This window comes from Antechinus flavipes, chromosome 4 (genome assembly GCF_016432865.1).
Source record: "Antechinus flavipes isolate AdamAnt ecotype Samford, QLD, Australia chromosome 4, AdamAnt_v2, whole genome shotgun sequence".
Lineage (NCBI taxonomy): Eukaryota > Metazoa > Chordata > Mammalia > Dasyuromorphia > Dasyuridae > Antechinus > Antechinus flavipes.
Window position 1 is genome coordinate 321,063,262 of NC_067401.1, and position 27,385 is coordinate 321,090,646.

Here is a 27,385-nt window from a genome sequence, read left to right on the forward strand (position 1 = left end):
CATTACCCTCTTCTCCTCGATAATTTCTTCTCTAGGTTTTTGTGACATTACTCTCCTGGTTTTTCTCTCACCTGTTGGACTTTTTCTTGGTTTCTGATCTGTTGATCAATCTACAATCTTTGATTATAGAATGCTACATTGGTAGTTCAAAAATACTAAAAACACCAGACACAGGCTTCTAAGACTTTGAGTGAATTGTTTCTAGAAAATTTCTAGAAGTCATTGAACAGAATCACATGAGGTGAAAATGAAAGATACTGAAAGACATAAAAGGATACTTCCTTTCCTACCAGACCTTGAATGATGAGGTCACACAATCAATGAAATATCATGGTGTCTATTATTTGTCTTATTACCCTAAAGAGGGATCCCAAAAGGATGTTCAGCTTAATTTAAGGTTCTATGTAATCCTATTAATAAAAGTTTCAATATAATTTTTTATAATTGATCACCATTGTTTACTTAAGATTAAAAATCAGTAGATGCTTTCTTGATGATTAATCTTCCTTATAATACAGGAATTTATTGTTTGTCACATATATATGTTTTATTAATCAACCAATCTTCTTAAGCTTTAGCCTCATCAAGGATATAGGTAGGAATGGTATTCATGGAATTCCAGAAATGGTGCTAAATTGATGACTAGTTTATTCACCAAAAACAAACAAAATTCACACTTAACAGGAACTATGGAGCCAATAACAAACCAGTTTCATTCTCTGTGTGCATAAATATATCATTTTCTTTTTTATGCATATACATAGGGCACAGAAGGATAAAATTCTTAGTGTAAAGACAACTTTTATAAAAGCATTCTGTATACTGTGAAGAGTAATACACATAATCAGGGAGTGGTATTTTTCATTTAAATTTTGATAATAGAGTCCTAGAATGTTGGAGAACTAATTGGATTATTTTAGATATAAAGAAACTTTTTCAACTCCCTCGCTTTATAGATTTAGGAATTGAGGCACAGAATTCTCTTGACCTAACCTGTTCAAGGTCACATAGCAAATCCAGAATTAGAAATCAGATTTCCTGGTTGTCATTCAGTATCATTTCTGCTACACCATGCTTTGTTGTTATTCATTCATTCATTTGTGTCCAATTCTTTGTGACCTGATGGACCACATAACATATCAGTACTGTCTATGGAGTTATTTTGGTAAAGATAGTGGGAATGGTTTACCAGTTCCTTCTCCAGCTCATATTACAGATGAGAAAACTGAGGCAAACAGCGTTAAGTGAGTTGTCCAGGGTCACATAGCTGGAAGTGTCTGTCTAAGACAGGATTTGAACTCAGGTCTTTCTGACTACAGGCCCAGCACTCTATCCATTGATAGCTACCTCTATCTACCTTTTTGCTTTAATTAATTTTTAATTCTACCTATTTTTAATCAGGAAAGGCTTCCTGAAGAAGGATTTAAACTAACTTATTATAAAAAGCTAAATTCAAGCCAAAAGATATTTATGAATTATTGAGTACCTCCTGGACAAAGGGGGGAAAGTCAGTAACAACTTGGGAATACATTTAGTTGTTAATGAAAAAAATAACATTTTCCCCAGGAGATAAAAGGCAGAAAGAGTATACTTGGATGCAGAGTGAATACTTCACATGTTTCAACCATGAATTCATCAAGAAGGTTTGAGTAGCAATTTGACAATGAACTATATACTTAGCTAACATAGCTAGCTAGGAAGGGAGGGAGATACAGAGATAGAAGCTCAGTTGTTTTCAGTCAAGTCTGACTCTTCATGACCTCATTTGGCAATTTTTTTTGGCAAAGATACTGTGTAAAAGGACTATACAATAGACAGATGAAGAAAATATCTTTGAATGTTAGATATCCTTTAGTGAAGTAGAAATATTATCATAAGATTCATTTTAAATACTCAAAAATACCTATTTACCAAAAGAAAGCATTCTGTTGGCCATTAATTCAGAATACAGGAAGTGTTTCTCCTTCCCTATATATGTGTTAATTACCAGAATATTGAGGGGAAATTTTTTTCTCTTTGTTGCTTATTGTGCAGGCCTAGTCCATAAGTAGTAAGAAGCTACCTATAACACATTATAAAAAAAAGTCCCAAAGTTGGAAAAATTTCTTGACCACTGGCATTCATACTCTCCTGATTGAAGTAGTTTGCCATTTCCTTCTCCAGCTCACTTTACAGATGAAGAAATTAAGGCAAAGAGGATTCATTGATTTGCCAAAGATCACAAAGCTAGTAAATATCTATGGCCAACTTTGAACTCAGGAAGATAAATCTGAATTCAGGAAGATGAGTTTCTATGATTCCAAGCTTAACTCTCTATTCTCTGAGCTATCTAGTTGTCTACAGATATTTATTTATTAAGCTATTTATTTAGATAGATGCTATTTATTAAGCGTTTATTATGTGGCAGGCACCATACTAAGCACTAGAGTTACATGTACAAACAAGGAAGATAATCCTCATCCTCAAGAAATTTAAATACAAAGGGGAAAGTAGGAGTATGGAAAAAGAAAACAGGTAACCACATAGGAGCAAGTGAAAAATGAATGATTCTGGACAGAGGCAGGGTATAAGTGAAATGAAGAATGTCCTGGGTTTTTTTAAAGATGATTATCCTGATTGGGAACTGAGTGGATGCCCATAAATTGGAGAATGGTTGAATTAATTATGGAATATTAATGTAATAGAATATTATTTTTCTATAAGAAATGATCAGCAGGATGATTTCAGAGTCCTAGGGAGACTTATATGAACTAATGCTAAGTAAAATGAGTAGAACCAAGAGAACATTGTACACTGCAACAAGATTATGTGATGATCAATTCTGATGGTTCTTTTCAACAATGAGATGATTCAAGCCAATTCCAATAGATTGTAATGGAGAGAACCATCTGCATCCAGAAAGAGGACTGTTGGAATTGAATGTGGATCACAGCATATTGTCACCTTTTTGTTGTTGTTTGCTTTTTTTTCTTTCTCATTTTTATTCTTTTTGATCTGGCTTTTGTTATGCAGCATGGTAAATGTGGAAGTATGTATGAATTGCACATGTTTAATATATATTGGATTGCTTGCTATTTGGAGGAGAGGGTGGGAGAGGGGAGGGAAAAAGTTTGGAACACAGAGTTTTGCAAGGGTGAATGTTGGAAACTGTCTTTGCATGTATTTTGAAAATAAAAAGCTGGTTTTTTTTTTAAGATGATGATTATACCGGGGAGAGAGAGTTATCAATCATGAAAATAGATCCTATGTCAGAGATTTCTCAAGATAACAGTGTTGCAGGTGAAGAGTATAAATCTAGGAAGATTAGAATGTATATATTATAGAATATATGTATAAATTTGAGAAGGCTAGGCAAAGAAAGTCACTTTGCTCTCCCTGTTTCCCCAATTTTATCTGCAGTTGAAGAAGAGTCTTGAGCCTCTTCTGCCACTTCTATTGAAACAACAACAACAATAACACTCATAAATGGGCTTTAAGTTTGTCTGGAGAAAAGATTTTATGTTTGTTCTAGATGGGGAGAAATTATTCTGCTCAACTCTATATAGAGAATACATTGGAATAGATGCATATGTGTGTATGTGTACATATACATAAACTATTATCTTCCATATAGACATACTTATATGTATATAAACATAATACACATACTGAATAAGTCTGATATATGGACATAATGGAATATTATTGTCTTATAAGAAATGATAAGCAGGCTGATTTCAGAAAGGCATGGAAAAATTTACATAAAGTGATGCTGAGTGAAATAAGCAGAACTAAGAAAACATTGTACACAATTACAGTAAGATTATGTGATGATCAAATGTGATGGACTTGGCTCTTCTGAGCAATACAGTGATTTAAGACAATTCCAATAGATTTGTGATGGAAAATGCCATCTGCATCCTAAAAGAGAACTATGGAGACTGAATGTAGATGGAAGGATTATGTTTTAACATTTTTTTGTTTTCTTGCTTACTTGCTTTTTCTTTCTCATGTTTTTTTCCCCTTTTTGGTCTGATTTTTCTTGTACAACATGACAAACCTGGAAATATGTTCAAAGAGATTGTAAATGTTTAACCTATATCATATTGCTTGCTGTCTTGGGGAGGAAGGAAGGAAGAGAGAAAAATTTGGAACACAAAATCTTACAAAAATTGTTTTTGGAAACTATCTTTGTGTGTATTTGGAAAAATAAAATACTATTGAGGGAAAAAATAAAATGAAGAGATTGGTATCTGGGGCAAAGGATGGGGGGAGATAGGTGTGATTAGGCCAGGCCACTCTAGCATAATGAGCAAGTCACCAGCACCCCAGGTCCCAGTGCATGAAGTCTGTCAGTGACCAGACCCCTGGCTCCCAGCACAAGAAGTTTGGGGCAATGCCCCCTGTGCCCCAATAGCAGAGCTCAACTTAAACAGCCATGAAATAGGCTAAAAAATGAGCAAGAAACCAAAAAGCCCTAAACATAGAAAGCTACTATGGTAACAGGAAAAATCAAAACACAAACTCAGACAAGGATAACAACAGCAAAATAACTACATGCAAAACCTCAAAGAGGAGTATGAATTGGTCCCAAGCTCAAAAGACCTTTTTGAAAGCGCTCAAATGGTATTTTAAGAGTCAAATAAGAGAGGTAGAAGAAAAATTGGGGAAAGAAATGAGGAGTATGGAAGAGAGAATCTATACTTTGAAAAGGGAAGAACCAAAATTTACTGAAGAAAACAATTGTTTAAAAAATGCAATTGACCAAATGAAATGGGGGGGAGAGGGGGAAGGAAAGAACACTGAAGAAAATAACTTCTTTAAAAGTAGAATTGACCAAAAGGAAAAAGAGTTAGCAAACTAACTGAAGAAAATAATTTCTAGTAAATTTGAATCAGGCACTTGCCTTCCACTTGGAAGTTAATGACTCTATGAGACATCAAGAATCAGTCAAACAAAATCAAAAGAATGAAAAAATAGAAGAAAATGAAAAATACCTCATTGGAAAAATAATTGACCTAGAAAATAAATCCAGTGTGGGAAAATAGGGACACTGATACGTTGTTGGTGGAATTGTCAACACACCCAGCCATTCTGGAGAGCAATTTGGAAGTATGCTCAAAAAGTTGTCAAACTGTGCATACCCTTTGATCCAGCAGTGTTTCTACTGGGCTTATACCCCAAAGAGATACTAAAGAAGGGAAAAGATCCTGTATGTGCCAAAATGTTTGTGGCAGCCCTGTTTGTAGTGGCTAGAAGCTGGAAAATGAATGGATGCCCATCAATTGGAGAATGATTGAGTAAATTGTGGCATATGAATGTTATGGAATATTATTGTTCTGTAAAAAATGACCAACAGGATAAATTCAGAGAGGATTGGCAAGACTTACATGAACTGATGCTAAGTGAAATGAGCAGAACCAGGAGATCATTATATACCTCAACAACGATACTGTAATGACAATGTATTCTGATGGAAGTGGATTTCTTCGACAAAGAGATCTAACTCAGTTTCAATTGATCAAGGATGGACAGAAGCAGCTACACCCAAAGAAAGAACAGTGGGAAATGAATGTAAACTGCTTGCATTTTTGTTTTTCTTCCCAGGTTATTTATACCTTCTGAATCCAATTCTCCCCGTGCAACAAGAGAACTGTTCGGTTCTGCACACATATATTGTATCTAGGATGTACTGTAACCTATTTAACATGCAAAGGACTGCTTGCCATCTGGGGAAGGGGGTGGAGGGAGGGAGGGGGAAAATCGGAACAGAAGTGAGTGCAAGGAATAATGCTATAAAAAATTACCCTGGCATGGGTTCTGTCAATAAAAACCTATTTAAAAAAAAAAAAAAAGAAAAAGAAAATAGATCCAGGAGAGATACTTTAAGAATTATTGGTCTAGAAGCAACTAGATGTCACAGTGGACAGAGCACCAGCCCTGAAGTCAGGAGGACCTGAGTTCAAATCTGACCTCAGACACTTAATACTTCCTAGCTGTGTGACTCTGGGCAAGTCACTTAACCCCAATTGCCTCAGGAAAAAAAAAAAAGAGCCGGGACAAGGAAAACTGCCCTAATATCTTAGAACCAGAGGGCAAAATACTCGTTGAAAGAATCTTCCAATCACCTCTTGAAAGAGATCTCAAAATGAAAACTTCAAAGAATATTATAGCCAAATTCCAGAATTATAAGTCAAGGAGAAAATATTACAAGCAGTTAGATAGAAACCACATAACAAGGAACCCACAGTCAGGACTACAAAGGATTTAACAACTTCTACATTAAAGGATCAGAGGACTTGGAATATGCTATTCCAAAAAGCAAAGGAACTAGGATAACAACCAAATATCAACTATCTAGAAAAATTGAACATAATCTTTTAGGGAGAAAGATGGATAGCCGGTGAAATAAGGGACTTAAAATTTTTCCTGATGTAAAGACCAGAGCTAAACAGAAAATCTGATCTTCAGCTACAACTCAGTTTCTTATACTGTGGTTTCTATTCCACATGGTGTATTGTAACTGAATGTGAGGGTCATGAAATTATCAAGAAATGTTTGGTTTTTATATGTATTTTATATACTTATATACTGTGGGTCACAAAATAATTTATTGGGGAAAAAGAGATCATGAGTGGAAAAAGCTTAATAAGCCCTAACTAAATATAAGACTCCAAGAGAAACATAAAAAGGCAAACAAGAAAGCAAAAAAGTATACTGTTTATATTCATGCATAGGAATATAATGCTTGTCACTCAACAACTATATCTTTATTATAGAAGAGGTACATATAGAGGGTGTGAGTATAAGTTGACTTTGATATGATGATATAAAAAGGAGTAAGAGTAAATGATATCACATGAAGAAGCCCAAAAGGCCTATTACAGTAGGGGGGAGAGGGGGAGGGTGTTTGAACTTTGTTCTCATCAGATTTGACTCAAAGAGAGAATAACATACATATTCAGTTGGGTATAGAAATTTATCTTATCCTATAAGGAAGTAGGAGGGGAATGAGGAAATGAAAAGGGAGAAGTAAATAGAATGGAGCACAGAAGCATGGCAAAAGTAGGAGAGGGGAAAGGGAAAAGAAAAAAGGGGGATGAAGTGACGCTTCATGATGCAATAAAAATTACATGCAATAAAGTCGTAGAAAGATAGATTAAACTTTAATTGGAAACTAAATAATTCTAATCCTAAAGAATAAGTGGATCAAACAACAAATTATAGAAACAATCAATTATTTCATCAAAGAGAATGACAATAATGAGACAATATAACAAAATTTATGAGATGCAATCAAAGCAGTACTTAAGGGAAAATTTTTTTTTTAAATAACTTTTTATTGACAGAATCCATGCCAGGCTAATTTTTTACAACATTATCCCTTGCACTCACTTCTGTTCAGATTTTTCCCTTCCCTCCCTGCATCCCCTCCCCTAGATGGCAAGCAGTCCTATACATGTTTAATAATACAGTGTTAATAATAACAGTATATTTAGGGGAAATTTTATACCTCTGAATGTTTACATGAATAAAATATGGGAAAGAAAAGATAAATGAAGTGGATATGCAAGTAAAAAAGCTAGGGAAAAAGCAAATTAAGATTTTAAGTTATATAAAAATCAGTGTTCATTAATTGGAGTAAATTACACACTAAGAGTTTCCTAAAGCAAAGCTTAAATTGTGGGTTGTAACCTCACTGTAACTGAATGTGAAGTTATGAAATGGAAAGTCATGAAATTACAATTTATTATCAATAAATGTTTGATTTGTATACCTATTTTATTATACCTATATAACTAGGATCGTGTAAAAATTTTTCAGGCAAAAGGGTCATCATTGAAAAAGTTTAAGTGGAGCAGCTAGTTGGTGTAGTGGATAGAGCACCAGCCCCAAAGTCAGGAGAACCTGAATTTAAATCTGGCCTCAGAAACTTAATACTTCCTGGCTGTGTGACTTAACTGGGCAAGTCACTTAACCCCAATTGCCTCAGAAAAAAAAAAGTTTAAGAAGTCCTGCCCTAAAGAAATGAAATCATAAGTCAGAAACACAAGAGTTTTCAGAGATTAATATGATTTTTCCTTCTCATTTATTAGGGCTATTTACTTAGGTTTCCCAAAGAACCTACTATTTCTCTTCAGGAGTAAAGATAATATTTCCACTTGACTGCCCTTTGCTTAGTCCTATTTTCCATATGCTATTTGTTTCTTTAGGATACAGTGTGGTTTAATGAATAAGAGAGTTAGAAAGACCTTAAGTTAGGATTATATGAACTGTTATCATTATTTGTTAGGGACCATCATCATCATCAAAACTATTTAATGTCTCTTTACACTCTCTAGATTGTGTTGGTTAGAATTCAGTTTCTTTGGCCTCTAATGTTGATGTCATTCACCTAACAAGTTGCAGCATTTGGGGAGTGAGAGTATATGCACTTGGCAGCATTTTCAAACATTTATCTTCTGTTTTCTAGGAGATGTACGAATAAGAGGTCAGACAGGAGTTCCTGCGGAACGCCGTGGCTCCTACCCATTCATTGACTTCCGCCTTCTTAACAGTGAGTAATTACACATACCTGGAAAGAAAGAGGTTTTCTGTTTTAAAAAAAAAAATTCATAATTTTCCTCTGAACTTCAAAAGTCTTCTGAAGCTTTCCGTCCTTAACTTCCTTCCTTCATCATATATCTCCTCCCAACCTCGCCTTTAACTTAATTGTGTCTATTTCCTACTCTGACAATAATATTACCCTACCCTAATTCTTAATTGTGTGGATTAAATATGGTATCAAATGTCAAATTACTTGGAAAGGTTATAATTCTATATAAATATAAAAATGATGATGTTATTAGTACTCTTTCCTTAAACTCCTAAAAAGATGTGAGGCTATTATAACTTTTAAAATCCTATAGAGAAGAATTCCATAGCTTTTTCTGATAACTCATCAAACTATTTCACTAATTTGACTTCTCTGTTTGAACTAGATTCTCTTATTAAGCCAATACTTGCTTTCTACAGAAAAACCTCACCACTATAGTTGATTTATATAGTTTCACATCCACTCACTTCCTTCACTCTGAAAATCTCAGAAGACTGACTTTCTTCTCTCTATTTCTCATCCTACTTCTTCTTTTGGAATTTTGAAAATCTCCCACCTCGGCTTTTGATTAAGAAATTTGATTTCCTGCTTTTAATTCATTATTGCATCATTTGCTGGTTCTATTAGGTCACTAATCATAGTTCTACATTTAAATCTCTTCTTCCTCAAACAACTAACCTTAACTTTAAGCTTGAGGAGAAAAATAGATACATGTCAAGTTTTGCTTTAACTGATGCAAAGAAAAAGCAAAAACAACCTTTTTCCTCAAGGATCCTACATTCTAATGGGAGAGATGACATATGGAAAACAGAATATACAAGACAAATACAAAGTGAATGCAAAGTAACTTCTGAGGAGCTAGTGGAAACAGGAAAATCTTCCATGAATTGTTACTTGAGTTGAGTCTTAAAAGGAAGCTAGGAGCATTCTAGGAATGGAGAAACAGCTGGTACAATGTTATGTCAATTGGTATAGTGTCATGTTTAGGACCAGCAATTGAAACATATGAGTATTTGAAGGAATGGAGAAGGAAAGAAGCATGTATTATGTATAGGCACTGTTCTAAGCATTTCACTAATACTATCTCGTGTGATCCTCACAATAACTTTATGAGGTAGATGTTTTTATGATACTTCTTTACAATTGAGAAAACTAAGATTGTGACTTATCCTGGATTATATAGTTACTAAAGTGTCAGACTGAATTAGAACTTGGATCTTCTTGACTCCAACCCAGCACTCTAGGCACTTTGTGACCTAGCTGCCTCCATTATGTGGAAGAGAGATTAATACAAGAGGATTGTGAAGGTAGGCTGGGCTGAGTTAATGAAAATTTTTAAATGTCAAAGATTTTGTGTTTCATCCTGTAGGTCATTGGAATTATTAAGCAGAGGAATGACAAAATCAGACCTATATTTTAGTAAAAAAAAAATATATATATATATATATATATTTTGGCAGCTGAATTGAAGAATGGATTGGAGTAAAAAGATATTTGAGTCAGGGAGACCAGTAGTAGTCTTAAGATGGCAAGAGCTTTTGTTGGGCTAATATGAGTATGGAAAAGGCAATATATGTGAGAGATAATACAGGAGGGAAATTGAGATTTGGCAAGTGATTGAATAGATAAAATAAGTGAAGGAGAGTCCAGGATGATATGACAATGGAAGAAAGACAGTGCCCTTGACAGTAATAAGAAAGTTGTGAAGAAGAAAAGGATTGGCAGGAACAAAATAAATTCTATTTTGGATCTATTGAATTTGAGATGCCTATGGAACACCCAGTTCTAAATGTTAAACCATCAGTGTGATAGCAGATAAAAGTTTAATTGAGAAACCAAAGCTACATATATAAATCTGGGAATAATTTGCATAGATATGATCATAGAATCCACAAGAGCCAAGCACAGGACCAAGGAAAAGAGTATGTAGAGGAAAAAGAAGGCCCGAGAGAGCCTTGCAAAATACCCATAATTAATGGGTGCAATGTAGATGAAAATCCAAAAAAAAAAAAAAAAAAAAAAGAGAGAGAGAGAGAGAGACTAAGAAGGAGCTAATCATGCTGATAGAAGAACCAAGAGAAAGTAGAAGCATGGAAAACCAGAAAAAAGAGAATATCCAGGAGGATAAGGAGGTTAACAGTGTGGAATACTAAATAAAGACCCAGAAAAATGAGCAGCTAGAGCAGGCCATTAAATTTGATAATTAAGAAATCATTGTTAACTTTGAAGAAGAGAGCTTCAGTTAAATAATGGAGTTGGAGGTCAGATTATAAAAGTTTAAGACCAAATATGAAGAAAGGAAATAGGAGGAACTAATATGGATGGGTTGTTATTTTGTTTTGTTTTGTTTTCAAGGAGAAGGGGAAGATATAGGATGATGCCTAAGAGGCATGGTAGTATCTAGTAAGGGATTCTTTTTCAAAGATAAAAAAAAAAAAAAAATGAGTATGTTTCCAGGAAGCAAAGGAACTGATAGATAGGGAGACAATGAAAATTAGAGTAGGAGAGCTGGTAAGAACTACTCGGCTGAAAAAAGATGGTGGGGCAGAAAGGGTGTTAATGGGATCAAGGATATGTATAGAGAGTTGATGTAGTCAAGAAGAAGGACCATCTTACCATCAGAGACTGAAATGAAGGAAAAGATAGTAAAGGATGATAATCAGAGGAATGTGAGCCAGAGAGCAGAAAATAACCTCTCAGCAAATGTGATTCATATGGACTATGTAGTATATAATGATAGAAAATAGCTTTTTGGAACATAAATCAGGTTACAGGTCCACTATTTCTAAGCTATTTATCTTCAAGTAGAAAAAAAAATTGATCTCAAAAGTCTTATATCACTGGAAAAGTCTAAGGCACCTGGAATCCATGAATAGATTTCAGAGGGTTGATGAACTTGGATGGGAGAAAGAAATTTCATCTTTATGTTTACTAGCCTCTGATTAAAATTTAGCATTTCTTACAGTTAAGAATTGTTAATACAGATTAGATATATGCACACATATACACATATATGTGTTGTGTGTGCATATATATAAGTTTTACCAGGTTGCCAAAGAATCCATAACATGAAAACAATTAAATTCCCCTGGCCTAAAAAATGGCTGGAATTAGTTTATTCCAAAGTCATTTTGAGGAGTAAAAAGCAAGTGGGAAAATAAACTGACAAACACTTCACAAACTATTAGATGAAAATTCTCTTCTTGTTTTTCAATATCAGCATGATAACAGAATATATGACAATGTAATAACTAAAAGAATTATATAAATCTTATATGTAGTCACAAAGATCTCTGAAGTTACTTTTAACATTTTGAAATTTTAAAAATCAGTCACTGATATTTAAGTCATTTTGTCAAAAGACATATGATGATAAAAATAAATAGTTATGGATAATCTTATATAAAATACATCCATATAGTAATGTATATTTAATATTATATATGTACTTTAATATATGTATGTTTGTATATATGTGTGTATGCATGATAAGTTTCTAAAAGGCAAGCTTTGACACAATGCACATGATAATAACAATTAGATAAAGGAGCAAATGAACAGTGATCTAATTAGTCAGTGGGTATACTTAACCTATTTTCAGATTCTTCAGTTCCTCTCTTCATGCTAAATCTGAATGATGTGTTGAGTATGCCACAAATAATGGAAAGTATATATTTTACCCATAAGATCTAAGTCCTTGTGATCCAGTTCACTATGGGTGCCAGTACAAATAACTACCTCTATATGGAAGATGTGTGCCTCTATGTTGTCCAAAGACAACATATACGTCTGGATATATTTGAATCTTTTTTCTCTATGGCATTATAAACTGTATCATTCCAAAGCATTTAATAGGTAAGTAGGTAGCAACAGTGGACAGAGGACTAGTCCTGGAATCAGGAAAATCTGAGTTCAAATCCAGACTCAAACACTAACTACTTGTGTGCCCCTGGGCAAATAACCTAACGTCTGTCTCAAATTTCTTATCAATAAAATAAGGGTAATAATAGCATCTATCTCTCAGGATTATTGTGAGGATTGAATGACATGATATTTTATTAATTTAGCACAAATACTTACACATAGTAGATGCTTAATAAATGCCTATTTCCTTCCTTCCTAATACAGAGGCATGCAGTAAAATACATCATCAGATCCTTTGGTTCTTTGTATAGGCATTTTCTCCACCTAGGTTGCCCTTCCCACTCTTCTCCCATAGCTTATGTCCCCACTTCCTCCAAATACAAGTTCAGAAATAAATTCTTCCAGGAAGTCATTCCTTAACTTTACCACACTCTGATCCCTTTTTCACTGCAGTTATTTAACTGTTGATTTAACTCATTTACAAATTAGAAAGATCTTAAGTATTTTAAGGCGTATATTCTGTACAACTTCATTAAGAAATATTTTCTGTCAATTCCAACTAGAGTGTCAGGTTCTATAGATCCAGGAATCTCTATTTTCCATTTCTATGATTATAAACCTCTTTATAGTACCCCAGGACATTGCCCAATAAGTAAATCTTAGAGTCATAGAATCTTAGGGATAGAAGGAACTTCAAAGGTCATCCAGTTGACATCCAGTTTGAGTGAAAATACATACATTCTGCAATATCTCTGACAAGTGGTCACCCAACTTCTACTTTCAAGACCTCCAGTCATAAGGAACTCAGTGATTCCTGAAACTGTCCATTGCAGTTAGAAAAAAACACTCATATCTGATCAAAATCTGCTTCTTCACAATTTCTGTTTATTGCTCCTCAATTCTGCCCTTAGAAACTAAGCAAAACAATACTCATTTTTCTTCTGAAATCTACCCCAGTCCCCCTGCAAGACATGTGTTCCAAAACTTTTATCAACCCAGTAACACTTCTTTTCTTGATCTTCTCATTGGTAATGATATTTCCTCTCATATGTCACTTTGTTTCATTACCTTCCAATGCATTTTTCATATACTATTTTTATAATTGTCTGTTTCTCTCTTCCACCAAACTGTAAATTGAAGAGAGATTGTGTCTAAAAAAATTCATATGCTCTCCAGCACCAACCTAATGTTTATACATAGTAAGTGCTTTAAAAATGTTAATAGCTGAATATGCTCCATTTCTTAAAAATCCTTCTGAAAATGTTGCCATCCAAAATTGACCAAAATAATACAAATATTCCTTGATGAGGTCAATAAGATTATCTCATCCCTTGTTCTGGATCCTTGAATTCTTACTAATATAGCCTAAACCTTGTTGGCTTTTTGGGCTACAATGTCATGTTGACTAATTTTAAACATGAAGTTCACTTTTAAAAATGCTTTTTTTATATTGACAATTGTTAACCGATTATGTATCCAAAAAGCTTAATTAGCATGGAACTCAAAAACTTTCAGTTTCTAGTTATTAACCAATGGGATTAGATGGGATTATCTCTAAGATCTTTTGCAGATCTAAAATGTCATACTTTTATGATTCCAAAGTAATTTCCTAAAGTTTTCCCTTTTTTCTCATTTAAATCAGTTTTTTATGACACCTTCTACTTTATTAGTAAGAAGACTAGCTGATGCATTACATGAAAAAAAATACAGTATTTACAATGTAAATTCCATTATGTTCTAGAGGGATAATTGATACCAGGCTATTCATTCATTTAAGGGATCAGTTTGGCTTCCCACTCATTCTTTGAAAATTTTGACAAATTGTGTGTGTGTCTGCGTGTGTGCCCACCCACACACATGAAAAGATATATGCATGCTGCTAAAAGCATCTCTTTTAGTCCCAAATAGCTATGTTTCAGGGACATTTTATGACATCACTTCTTGATATATGTACTGATAGACAAACCAAATATACTATCCCTTCAAGCTGTCTAGCTTAGTTTGAACAATGGGCATTCTTCATGGGCAGATGCTCCATGTGAACAAGCCAGGTCCAGAATTGAATAAGAGGAAAGAAGAAAACATTTGAGAAATTATGAAGAATTCCCAAAGATCCCAAGATGGTATCTCCAGCAAAAACCTATTAACATTCTTCCAATACTGCTATATGGCTGGTAATCTTAGAATAAATCAACAAATCAATTAAAAAGTATTGAGTATCTACTATGTGCCAGGTACCATATAGGGAACTAAGAATACAAATATGACAAAAATTAAATATTCACTGCTCTCACAAGGTTGACATTCTATTGAGCAAGACCACATGTCCATAAATAAGCATATGTAAAATAAATGCAAAATACATGAGGAAGAGGCACTAGCAGCTGAGTGAACAGGGAAAACTTCAAACAGAAAATGATACATAAGGAGATTTTTTTTTAAGAAAACTTATTTTTAAAAATAAGTAGTACCTATGAGGAGGGAATGTTTTGTAGACATGAAAGATAGCTAATACAAAGTCTCAGAGATAGGAAATAAGCACATATGATGAATAGCAAAAAGGCCAGTTTAACCAGATTCTATAATGCTCTAAGGGGAGCAACATATAATAATATTGTAAAAATATATTGAGGTCTGCATGTAAAAAGCTTTAAAATCCAAACAAAGGGGTTTTTCTGATCCTTGAGGTTATCATTTTGACAGATATGTGGGAAATGGATTGAAGAAAACAAACTTGAGTCAGGGAGACAATTAGGAGGCTGTTGCAATAGTCTAAGTGAAAAATAACAAGGGCTTGAACAAGAAAAGTGGCTATATGAATAAAGAGGAGATAGGACAGATGCAATATAGGTTATAGGAAGAAATGATCAAATTTGGCATAAGACTAGTCAACTAACATTAATTACCTATATTTGATAAGTGCTGGAAATAAGAAGACCTTCTTTGGAAGAATTATGGGGGGAAACCTTCACTTTGGACAAACTATAGAGCTTACATCAATATATAAAAGAATACAAATGGATAATGAGTTAAGTGAACAGTAGAAGAGATGTCATTAGGAAAAAAATGTATGATAGGAAAAGAAGATAAGTCATGTGATGATGGATAAAAAATAGTCCAGATGTTCCATTAGTATCTTTTGTTGCCAGGAAAAAGCAAGGAAGACCTTTAAACATGTTGGGAAGACTCCCTAAAGCAAATTTATGAACAAGATTTGAGCAATAGTTATAAAGGGGGTCCTCAAACTTTTTAAATAGGGGGCAGTTCACTGTCCCTCAGACTGTTGGAGGGCCGCACTATAGTAAAAACAAAAACTTTGTTTTGTGGGCCTTTCAATAAAGAAACTTCATAGCCCTGGGTGAGAGGGATAATCGTCCTCAGCTGCCGCATCTGACCCGCGGTTAGACAGTCATTCATGGGTTACTAGCTGCATCATTAGAGCTCATAAACTGATGAGATTTCAAATTCATTTAAGCATTGAGTACTTGGTATGACCAAGAATCACACAGAATAAGTAGGCATGAATGGATTGAAATATATATCCCCCAAGAAGTAGTACCCACAGAAGACCACATATTTAGAGTGGAAAATGCATCCTCTAATACAATGTTCTAATTTTTAAATGAGTAAACTAAGCCCCAGTGAAGTGAAGTGCCTTTTCCAAGACATAGTAAGCAGTAAATGACAGAGATGGAATTGTAATTTTGTTTTCTGACTCCAAATTTAGCCCCTTGCAACCTCACTAATAAAGTTATTAGTGATTAAAGCTTTGATACATCAAAGTAAGCATAATGGAATGAATGTTAAGGAATAAGTCATAGGACATAGAAGACAAAAATGTAATGGATTATTTTTATAAAATGCTAAACCATTTTCCAAAGATATGTTGAGATATATTATAGTCAGAATGATGACTTATGGTGGATTCATTGTATTTACTTTCCTTTATTTGTAGACATCTTAACTCAAATCTCACTTCAGTATCTCATCCTATGAAGGAGATAATTTTGGGTTCCTGAAGATTATGAACACAAGATTAGGCAGGAAAGTATTTCGGCATAGGCCCTATAAATGTGCTAGTATTTTATCTGATATAATCCCATGGTGTTGTATTAGACATCTCCTTCCAGGGTGGTAACAACTAATATAAATACTAATCTTTGTGACTGATCATTCAACAAGTTCTAGATTCATATAATTGTACTCTAGCTTCAAATGGCCCAAAAGAATGTAAACTCCTTGAAGGCAGGAACTTGCTAAGGATAGAAAGATAACATCAAAAGTTTGATCATTGGGGCAGCTAGGTGGCCCAGTGGAATAGAGCACCAGCCCTAAAATCAGGAGGACCTGAGTTCAAATCTGGTCTCAGACACTTAATACTTTCTAGCTGTGTGACCCTGGGCAAGTCACTAGTCACTTAATCCCAATTGCCTCAGCATAAAAAAAAAAAAAAAAAGAAAAAAGATCATTATGAAATCATTGTGGCCACAGAAAATCAATTAAATTCTCTTCTAATATATAAAGGACTTATGATCTATTTTGACAAACTGAGTTCTAAAACCTAGTGTGTTGCAGATTTTATTTTTAAATAAAATGCAGAAAATATTTTTAAAGGACAAAAAATTTGTTGTAGTATTGCTGAAGCAGTGGATCCATTGAGGAAACTACAAAGGGTAAATAAAATTGTCTGAAAAGCAGATGAACTTAAACAGAAGGCTCTTTTTGATTTTTGATTCTCTGTCTCCTGACTTAATATAGTTGGCAACAGTGATAAAATAATGACTACATGGTAAACCATTTATGAACAAATCAGAGAAATGTCTAAGTTCCCTAGAAAGAGAAGTGACATACAAAGCATACAGAGTAGGAGCCATAGGGTTGGAGAGAATTAAAACACCCCTAATTAGGCATTAAAGGCCTGAACATTATTAGTCACTGAGAACCAGAGATTTCACGCCTCTTTCTGGTCTGGATATTTTGCATCAATTTGTTCATTTGATTTCTGTCAATCTACTCTTCAAGTTTTCAATTGCACAAGGTATATTTGTCTCCATAAGTATTAGGTTAAGTTTAGTAGTGCTGCAAAAATCATTTTTTTCTTATTGGTTTTTTTTTTTCCTCTTCATCAAGATATTAGGCTGTTTTTGTTTACTTTATGAGAGAGAAATGACTTAGAAACTGAAGACCAGCTTTTTAAGAAATATCTATCCAAGAGATTTCAGGGTCTCTAACTTTTCTTTCTCTTCTTTGGAAATTCAAATAAAATTCATATCAGAACTGTCATCTAGAAATTACTAAGCAGAATGCCAATAACTGATAATGGGTAAAAATCTTCACTTTAGAAAAAGGTAACAATAACTTCAGATTACAGAATTTGTACTAAGAAACAGTCCATATTTAGTGCAGACTTTGCTTCAGCCTTTAAAGATAGAACTACATGGAATAATACCATCCTTAATATGTGTACGTTACTTTCAACAGCACTCTCCAAACATCTTGGTTTGACTTTCATATAAATGCACTCATCACTAAACTTCAGGTTCAGAAGTATAATTCAATTTAATTAAATCCAGTAAACATTGCTTAAAATGTCTACTATGCATGAAGCTCTGAGAAAGATAGGGGGAATAGAAAAAAGTTAAAAAAAAAAAAAAAAGTATGTCCACAAGGAACATACATTCTACTGAAGGATTATAACATACATCTAAATACAATTTCATTCTATACCATTCAACAAAAATTTGCTAAGCATCTACTACATGCAAAGTATTATATTAGGCAGTGTATATGCCAACATAAAAATGAAATAGTCCTGCTCTCAAAGAGTTTACATTCTGTTAGGGGAATCCTTTACAACCAAATAAAGGCATTTGAGCCAAAGTATTCAATATGATATGAATCCAGAACTGGGTAAATGATCAGAACAAAGATTAGTGGTAAATTAGTTATCAACCTGGAAGGAGATATCTAGTAGAGTGCCATGGAATTATATAAGTAAAAATACAAAGCTTATACAAAAGAAATTTTAAGACTCAAGTAATTTCAATCTCAAATAAGAGAACTAATGGAGAGAAAGGATTTAAAAAAAAAAAAAAAAAAGACCTCACATAGGAGCCATTACTTAAAAGAAAATAGAGAGCCTACAAGGTAAATGTAAGAAAAGAAAGAGAGGAGAGAAAAAGAGACAATGAAAAACAGAGAGAAAAAGAGTATATTCTGGAAATGAAAAAAGTCCCTGCAACAATAGTAAAACAGGATAGAAAGGAAATAATATGAAATAAAACTGAAAAGGTAGAAGCCAAATTATAGAAGACATTAAAGTCTGAGGATTCAGACTTTATCTTAAGAGGTGATAAGGGAACCACTGAAGATTTTTTAATAAGGGAGTGCCATGGTCAGAGCTTTGTTTTATGTATATTAATTTTGCATGATGAATTAATAAGAGGGGAGGCTAAAACCAGGAAGATCAGTCAAAGGGCTACTGTAGTAATCTGGGCAAAAGGTGAAGAGGGCCTGATTAGAAATTATATACATGGAATTCAGGGGAACAAAATGATACCTCATGTTTTTATCAACTTTATACAATATATGTTATCAATAGAAGGACAGCTATTCAGCATACTTAGCTTCCCACCAAAATTTGTTCATATCCCCAAAGTCTAAAGATAAATATATACAATCCAAATCATGATGTTATTGATCAATATTAATATAAATACATTAATATTAATATTCAGATTTTTTTTAAAAATCACAGATTCATCAAACAGAATTATCTTTTATCTTTCAAATGAAAATGAGTGTCCTTAGGTGAGTATGGGGAAAAGACAGTGCATAATATAATCTGAATAGGCTACCAAATTCAAACTATTGGCCTCTAACAAGTTTTATGCATGAGAGACATGTTGTTCAACTATAAACTGGGTCTAGATTTGGGTAAGACTAGGAGAATGTGTTGTATTGCCTGGGGAAAGTACAAAGTTCTATTGCTAATCCCAAGAGTCTCCCTAAAACAAAGTCCCATCTTTTTAATACCAATATAATTATGTTGCTAAAAATAATATAACAACAGTATCCAAAAAGCTGGGGTTGCCTATCACACAAGAGAAATAGAAAGGAATACTGGGTGTGAACAGGCTGCTTGTAGCTCATTACAAACATAAAAGTGTGCAGAGAAAGTACTATAAGAAATGTCCAAAAAATGGATTAGGAAAGTACAACCCACAGGCCAAATTTATATTGTATTTTAAAATGCATTTTAAAATGTAAAAACTACTCTTAGTTCACAGGCTATGCAACCAAATAAGTAAAAGTAATAGACCAAATTTGGTCCTAGTTTTCTGACCCTTTTCATAAAAGAAGTATAGGAATTTTTTAAATGGCATTGTTAAATTGCAGAAATGAAGAAAAGCCAATGGAAATCCTGTATACTATCAAGAATGATATACCTCCTCCTCGAATACTTGGTATATTACTTTAGACAAGAGTTACATGGGTTAGGAGGTCTGGATAGGGGAGGCAAGCTATATTTTCAGAGCGAGCCACCAAATAAATAAGATTACAAATCTATTTGGAGTATCAGAACATTGAAATTGCTTATGAATCTTGGCTAAAACATAAATATAAGCATCCTCAGATCCACAACAAAATTCTATATTCACTGAAAAGGGCTCTCTTTAACAATGAGATGACTCAAACCAGTTCCAATTGTTCAGTGATAAAGAGAGCCATCTACACTCAGAGAGAGGACTGTGGGAAATGAGAGTGGAACATAACATAGCATTTTCACTCTTTCTGCTGTTCTTTGCTTTCATTTTGTTTTCTTTCTCAGTTTTTTTCTTTCTTGATTCTATTTTTCTTGTGCAGTAAGATAACTGTATAAATATGTATAAATATATTGAACTTAACATATATTTTAACACATTTAACATGTATTGAATTAACTGCCATTTAAGAGAGTAAGTGAGAGAAAGGAGGAAAAATCTGGAACAGAAAGTTTTGCAATGTTGAAAAATTACCATGCATATGTTTTGTAAAGAAAAACTTTTCATAAAATAAAAAAAGGAGTTGCTTAGAATACCAAGAGGTTATATGAGTGGCCTACAGTTATATACTAATATGTCAGAGATGAATTTTCAATCCAGTCTCTTTGGCTAGATCATCTTTATACATAAGTAAATAAAAATATATTTTAAAAAATTCTATATTCGCCCTTATAACTTTAATTTGACAAGCAACTTGGGATAGGAGAGAGCTGACCTCAGATTCAGGAAGACCAAAATAAACAATGGAGGAATGAGGTAGCCCAGTGGATAAAACAACTGACCCTGGAATCAGGAGGACCTCAATTCAAACTTGACCTCATATGTTTACTAGCTATGTGAATTTTGAGCAAGTCATTTAACCCCAATTTGCTTCTCTCCTCAAAAAAAATTTTTTAAGATTCAGAAAGAAGGATTTAAATCCTACCTCTGGCCACCTGGTATATATATATATATATATATAACCTAACCCTAAAGAAGTAGTTTAGCCTATTCTGGTGTGTGTGTGTGTATATATATATATATATATATATATATATATATATATATATATATAAACCCTAAAGAAGTAGTTTAGCCTATCCTTCCTCTAGTCAACTTTTTTTTAGTCTATAAATTGAAGAAAAGATATAGATTTTTATTAGAAATTCCTCAAAGGGGACGTTTTATGTCCATAAAATCACATGCATGGTTAAAGACCGAAAGAAAAAAAATTAAAACAACCAAGCTTAGTCAATAAACATTCATGAAGCATGATTATGTGCAAGACATTATACTAAGTGCTGAGAATACAAAGAAAGGCAAAAGACAGCCTGTACCCTTGAGAAATTCATAGTCTAATAATGGAGACAATATGCAAATAACTAAATATGAAGAAACTAAAAAAGGATAAATTGGATATACTCAGCTATGAGAAAAAAACTAATAGTAAGGCAGATCAAGAAAGGCTTCCTGTAGAAGGTTAGATTTTAGCTGGAACCTAGAGGAAGACAAGATGAGAAGGGAGATTTCATAAGAGACAACCAATGTAAACAGAGTCGTTCTATTCTAGGAACAGCAGGAGAGCCATATCGCTGGATTACAAAGTACATAGATATAAAATGGAAGGCTGAAAGAAAGGTGTGAAAGGTATGAAAGAAGAAGGTTATTTGGCTTTGAATGCCAAGCAGAGGATTTTATATTTGATCCTGTAGGTTATAGGAAACTGCTGGATTTTATTGAGGAAAAAAAGATACAACATGGTCAGATCTATGCTTTGTAAAAAAAAATAACTTTGGAAGTTAAGTGGAAGATGGGCTGGAATTAAGAGAGATGAGACAAGAAGACCATCCAATAGGAAATTGCAATTATCAGGTCATGAGGTGATGAAGGCCTGCACCAGGGTGCAGAAAAGAGAAAAGGATATGTAAAGCAGATGTTAGAAAGAGAAAATTGATTGATAGGCTTTGTAAATATAAGAGATGTGGGGATAAGAGACAGTGACAGGGAGAAGTCAAGGATAGAATTTAGGATGTGAGCCCATGTGACTGACAGGTTGGAAATATCCTTGACAAATAATTAGAAAGTTAGAAAGAAGTGAGCACTTGAGGGGAAAAAAAAAATGAGTTCAGGGGCAGCTAAGTGCTGCAGTGCATAGAGCCCTAGCCTTGAAGTCAGGAGGACCTGAGTTCAAATTTGACCTCAGACACTTACACTCCTAACTGTGTGACCCTGGCCAAATCACTTAACCTCAATTGCCTCAGCAAAAAGAAAAAAGAAAAAAAGAAAAAAGAAAATGAGTTCAGTTTTGTTCAAGTTGAATTTTAAAATGTCTGAGGGACATTTAATCAGATTTTTCTCCCTGTCTTGAAAAGTGCTATCAGCATAGTCTTTAAAACTAGCCCAAAACATATATTTAAGGAGTTTTTATAGTGTTTGTGACATTGACTTATTTAAGTCTTTGGTCAAAGAGTTTTCCAGTGAAGAACAACATTGTGTTTCATGCAGCAATGGAAACCTCAAAATAATATAAAGCACTAGATTGAACCAAGAGTTTTCATGACTCTTACAGGTGAAATTGATATAGTTCTGAGATTCACCAGCTCCTTATTCTCTTTGGCCAAAAAAAAAAAAAAAAAAGACACTAGAATTGTCAGATTCCATGATGTACTGCTCATTCTGTTATATAAAATGGCTTAAAAACAAAACAAAACAAAACATCCTGCCAAAAGAAGAACACAGTGAGCTTGCTTACTACCTAAACACAGTATGATGTGAGGGTCTTTCTGAAGTGAAACATTTTATGGGTTTAACCTAGACCTAGTCAGAATTTTCTTATCCTGGAATAGAGCATTTATTTGGGCTTTGAGAAGAGTTGGAGAATTAAATTAGAAAACAGCACTCTTTTTATTGAAACTACCTAGCTGGAACAACTTAAGTTTGTGAAATAAAATAAGATTGCAGCAGCGAGGTAGTCAGTGGATAGAATGCTAGCTCTAGAGTTGAGAGGATCTGAGTTCAAATCTAACCTCAAATACTTGATACTGACTTTGTGACCCTGGGCAAGTCACTTAACCCAGACTGCCTCACCAAAGAAGGAAATAAAAAAGAAAATAGAATTCATCCTCCTATGGTGACTATTATGGCAAATGCTTTAACTGAATTCATTGTTTTGAAGAAAGACAGAGGGCATTTCATTATTTTGTCATCCTAGCTTCAGACAGCCTAGAAAAAAAGTTTTAAAACCATATATAATGATCAGCAACCTAGCTTATAATTTAAAAGAAAGTCTTCCCTTTCTTATCTCTATTCACACTGCCAGCTGAAAGCAAAATTATCCTTCCAACTAGTAAGGCAAATTACTTTGGGGGACCTTTGGCAATTTATTACTTGAGAGTACCTTGGGCAATGGTGGGAGGGAAAGAGGATAAATTGACACAGACACCCCACAGGAGGGTGATTTAACAGCAACAAAAGCTCTAAGGCAAAGTGCTGTTTTTTAAACAAGCATTTATTAAGCACCCATTATGTGCCAAGCCCTATACTAAGTACACTTTACAAATATTATCTCATTTGATCCTCACAACTCTGAGAGATAGGTACTATTATGAGGGAACTAAGACGTACAGAACTTAAGTGATTTGCCAGACTTACACAACTAATAAGCATCTGATGTTGAATTTGAACCTAGGTCTTTATAATTACAAGTCCAAAACTCTTATCTACTGCACCACCTAGCTGCCACTTTTAAATCTTTCCAACAAAAAAGCTCCATAAATCAGGATCTCTTTAGGACATCCAACTAGCTGGTAGCTTGACAGCGGTATGCTAGGTTTGTGATTGAATGTCATACAGTCATGATTTGGAGGGAAGGGCATACAAGGCTATGCCTCTGTTTTTTATGGCATCATGGTTTTCACTAAAGTTTCTAAGAACTTGGATCCCCATGGGAAAAGTATGAAAACTTGCAGTCAAAAGCTCTCCTTTTGGCACTGTAACTCCTAGCTATGTGACAATAATTATCTTCTGTGAAGCTATTTGTTCAACTAGAAAATAGGAAAAATAATATATATACTAGCTACTTCATAGCGTTATTGTGAGGATCAAGTGAAAAGCATAACATAAAGAAAGTATTTCTCTGATCAATGAAATCCTACTCTAACCTCTAACCAGGTTATTTAAAAAGGTCCCAGGCTAAAAATCCTTGGGTAGAAAGTCAGAGGATATGGGTTCAAATTTCCAAATTTGCTACTTACTTCTTTTGTGGACCTTGGACAAATGCCCTGATTGCTTTACACGGCACTTTTCTCATCTAAAAAATGAGTGTTCACCAAAAAGATTTGGATACTAGAGTAGAAACAAAGGGAACCTTGAGAAGAAATGTTCATTACATTCTAATATGTGTTATAGAGAAGAAGAAAGATTTATAGAGTTTGGCATGCACCCTAGTTAGAACAGAGAACATTCTAAAGGGTTCAGAGAAAGAATAAGTAACTAAAAAAAAATGAAATAAAAATCTATAGTGGACATCAGTACAGAAAGAATAGGAAGCTCTCAAACATGATGTTTCAAGTCACAGAGAGAACTAATTCCCCCGAAAAGGAAAAGAGAGAGTTGTCTAAATGATATGGATTAGAAAATGATATGGGATACATCTGATCTCTCCAACTGAGATTTTTAAAATACAAATACAGAAGATGAAAGCAGGACATGTAATAGAAGATAAGTACAAAAATATGACCTGGTCCTGAAAATACAGTTCAGAACAGCCACAACTCAGAACAAGCTAAGATTGATAAAGCTAAAGACAACTAAAAAGGTAGTTTTTAGCTATTGGGGGGAAAGAAGAGGAAAAAGAAGGGATGAGACAACAACTTAGGGTAAATGGGACTATAATTAAGTGAAAATGAAGAGTAGGTAGAGCCACTCAGCATTTTGCTTTTATAATCTTTATATAGAAAATGATCTTTGGACTGAAAAAGATTGGGGGAAGGGATGACTAATAGCTAATTGATCTACCCAAGAATTTAGGAAAATAAGAGCAAATCATCATCTTTGATCAGATTAAGTCATCAGGTCATGGTGAACTCTTCCTTTTGAAAGGACTTTTCATATACAATTGTTGATCCACTGACAATGACTTTTGAAAGATCAGGAAAATAATAAAAATACCAGAACATAGTAGGCAGGCAATGTTGTCCAGATTTTCAAAAAGGGAAGACAAATAATCTTCCTAACAATATATGAGCAATCCAAAGGTAACAATAATAACTAATATTTATTTAGTGCTTGGAGATTTACAGAAGATTTTTTGTACATTATCTCATTTGATCCTTACAATCCAATAAGGTAGGAGCTATTATCTCTACATCTGAGGAAACTGAAACTGAGAGAAGTTACATGACTTGTTTAAAGTCACACAGCTTAGTAAGTGTTTGAGATAGGATTCAAATCCATTTAATTCTGACACCAAGTCTTGTACTTTGCTACACTGTGCTACTTAAAGATGGGATGCCTTCACTGAAGACCTTTCAAGTTAAGGATGGTTAACCACTAACCATTAGATCGGATTCTTTTTCAAGCACAAATTGAATTAGATTGACTCTAAAGCTTCTCCAAATATGGAAATTCTATATTTCCTTGATCTCAAAGATCCCTTCAAGCTGTAAATCATATAATCCTAGATTCTACCAAGCCAAAAAGGCTTTGAATTTGAAATACCATTAGTTTATGTGTCTCTTGTCCAAGAACCAAAATTCAGAAGATAGTCATCATCACGTGTTGAACACTTGAATTTTTTTAACCATATCAGTTCATGAGACAGTTAAGGTATATAAAGATTGTTACCAGAATCAGTAGAAAGAATATATATAGTAATAAAGTCATTAATCCTTTGAAATTAAGTATTAATAATTTTTACTTTCCAAAGAACAGTTAAGTCCAAGTCATTTACATCTCTAACGCTACAGATCTATATCTTTCTGTTGACTGCAAGATCTGGATCACCATATTACATAAGAATGGTATTGCCAGGGTTTTCCACCCCCCTATACCGCTTCAATAGTCTCAGTACCATGCTTTTGGGATAAGAAAGAGAACATCTCTTCTCTAACTTCATTCGGGACCATCTTTTTATATATCCTGGAGTAGATAATACAAACTAGATTTTCATGTTATAGTAATAACAGAGCCAGAAAATATCACTAAGTCCCATCAAAGAAAATAGTGTAGGGACAGCTAGATTGCACAGATACAACACCAACTCTGAAACGAGGAGGACACGAGTTGAAATCTGGCCTAGGACACTTAATATTTACTACCTGACCAAGTCACTTAATCACAATTCACACATACACAAGTCAGTAAGAAATTAGATCAACAATTCTGAGAGACATGGCTCTTTTCAACAATGAGATGATTCAGGCCAGTTCCAATGATTGTGTGATTGAGAGAGCCATCTACACCCAGAGAGAGGACTGTGGGACCTGAGTGTGGATCATAGCATAAGATTTTCACTCTTTTTGTTTATTTGCTTATATTTTATTTTCTTTCTCATTTTTTTCCCTTTTTGACCAGATTTTTCTTGTGCAGCAAGATAATTGTATAAATATATATGTATATTTGGCATGTAACATATATTTTAACCATGTTTAACATAGATTGAATTGCTTGCCATGGTTAATAATGAAAAATTATCCATGCATATGTTTTGAAAATAAAAAGCTTTGATAAAAGTAATAAAGAAAAAAAAAGAAATTAGATCAAATGATGAAAAAGTTTTTAAATATAACAAATAATGAAAATGGACTCTCATTCCCTGTAAATTGTTGAAGTTAGAGCAGCTATATCTGTCCAGTATGGTTTAATCTGATGTCTTACTTATAGAGGCAAAAAGAAAAATTAGATCATGGATTCTACATATATGCTAAAGTATATATATATACATATTTCCCCTTCCCCTCCCATACTCTAGTCCACCAAAGGACAGCCACCTTCCTGTAAGAAGACAGATTAGCATTACCTGTTGCCAATGAGGGGAGCCACATGTCTTTCACTTCTTTAGTCCTCATTGTATGTTGATCTATTATCAACAGGCACAAGGATGAATGCCCACTATCAGTTGGATGCTAACATTTATTTCTATCTCTGCTACAGGTATCCCAGATTCTTACTCTAATCTTGGGACTCATTATTCTCTTGGTTGGGGACCCACAAGGTCCCCAAGGATTCCATCACTTGCCATCTGCTCTGTTCCTTTCCTAGTATCTCCATCTGCCATGCAATAAATATTAACATGAATCATTTTTGATGTGCTATCTCTCCCATCAGAACATGAGTTCCTTGAGAAAAAAGACTATATTGATTTTCTATTTATATCCATAACTCTTAACACAGTGCTTTGCCCTTAGTAAGAATTTAATAAATA

The 27,385-nt window shown here is 33.9% G+C and overlaps 1 protein-coding gene across 2 annotated transcripts in view; it reads left to right on the forward strand.

Annotated features, from left to right (window-relative positions):
• Nucleotides 1–27,385, forward strand: part of PDE7B (phosphodiesterase 7B) — a 443,919-nt gene that overhangs the window by 332,783 nt on the left and 83,751 nt on the right. For both annotated transcript variants that reach the window (XM_051997817.1, XM_051997816.1), the window contains one exon: nt 8,453–8,536. In XM_051997817.1, coding sequence (XP_051853777.1) covers nt 8,453–8,536 — 84 coding nt within the window. The remainder of the gene's footprint in view (nt 1–8,452; nt 8,537–27,385) is intronic.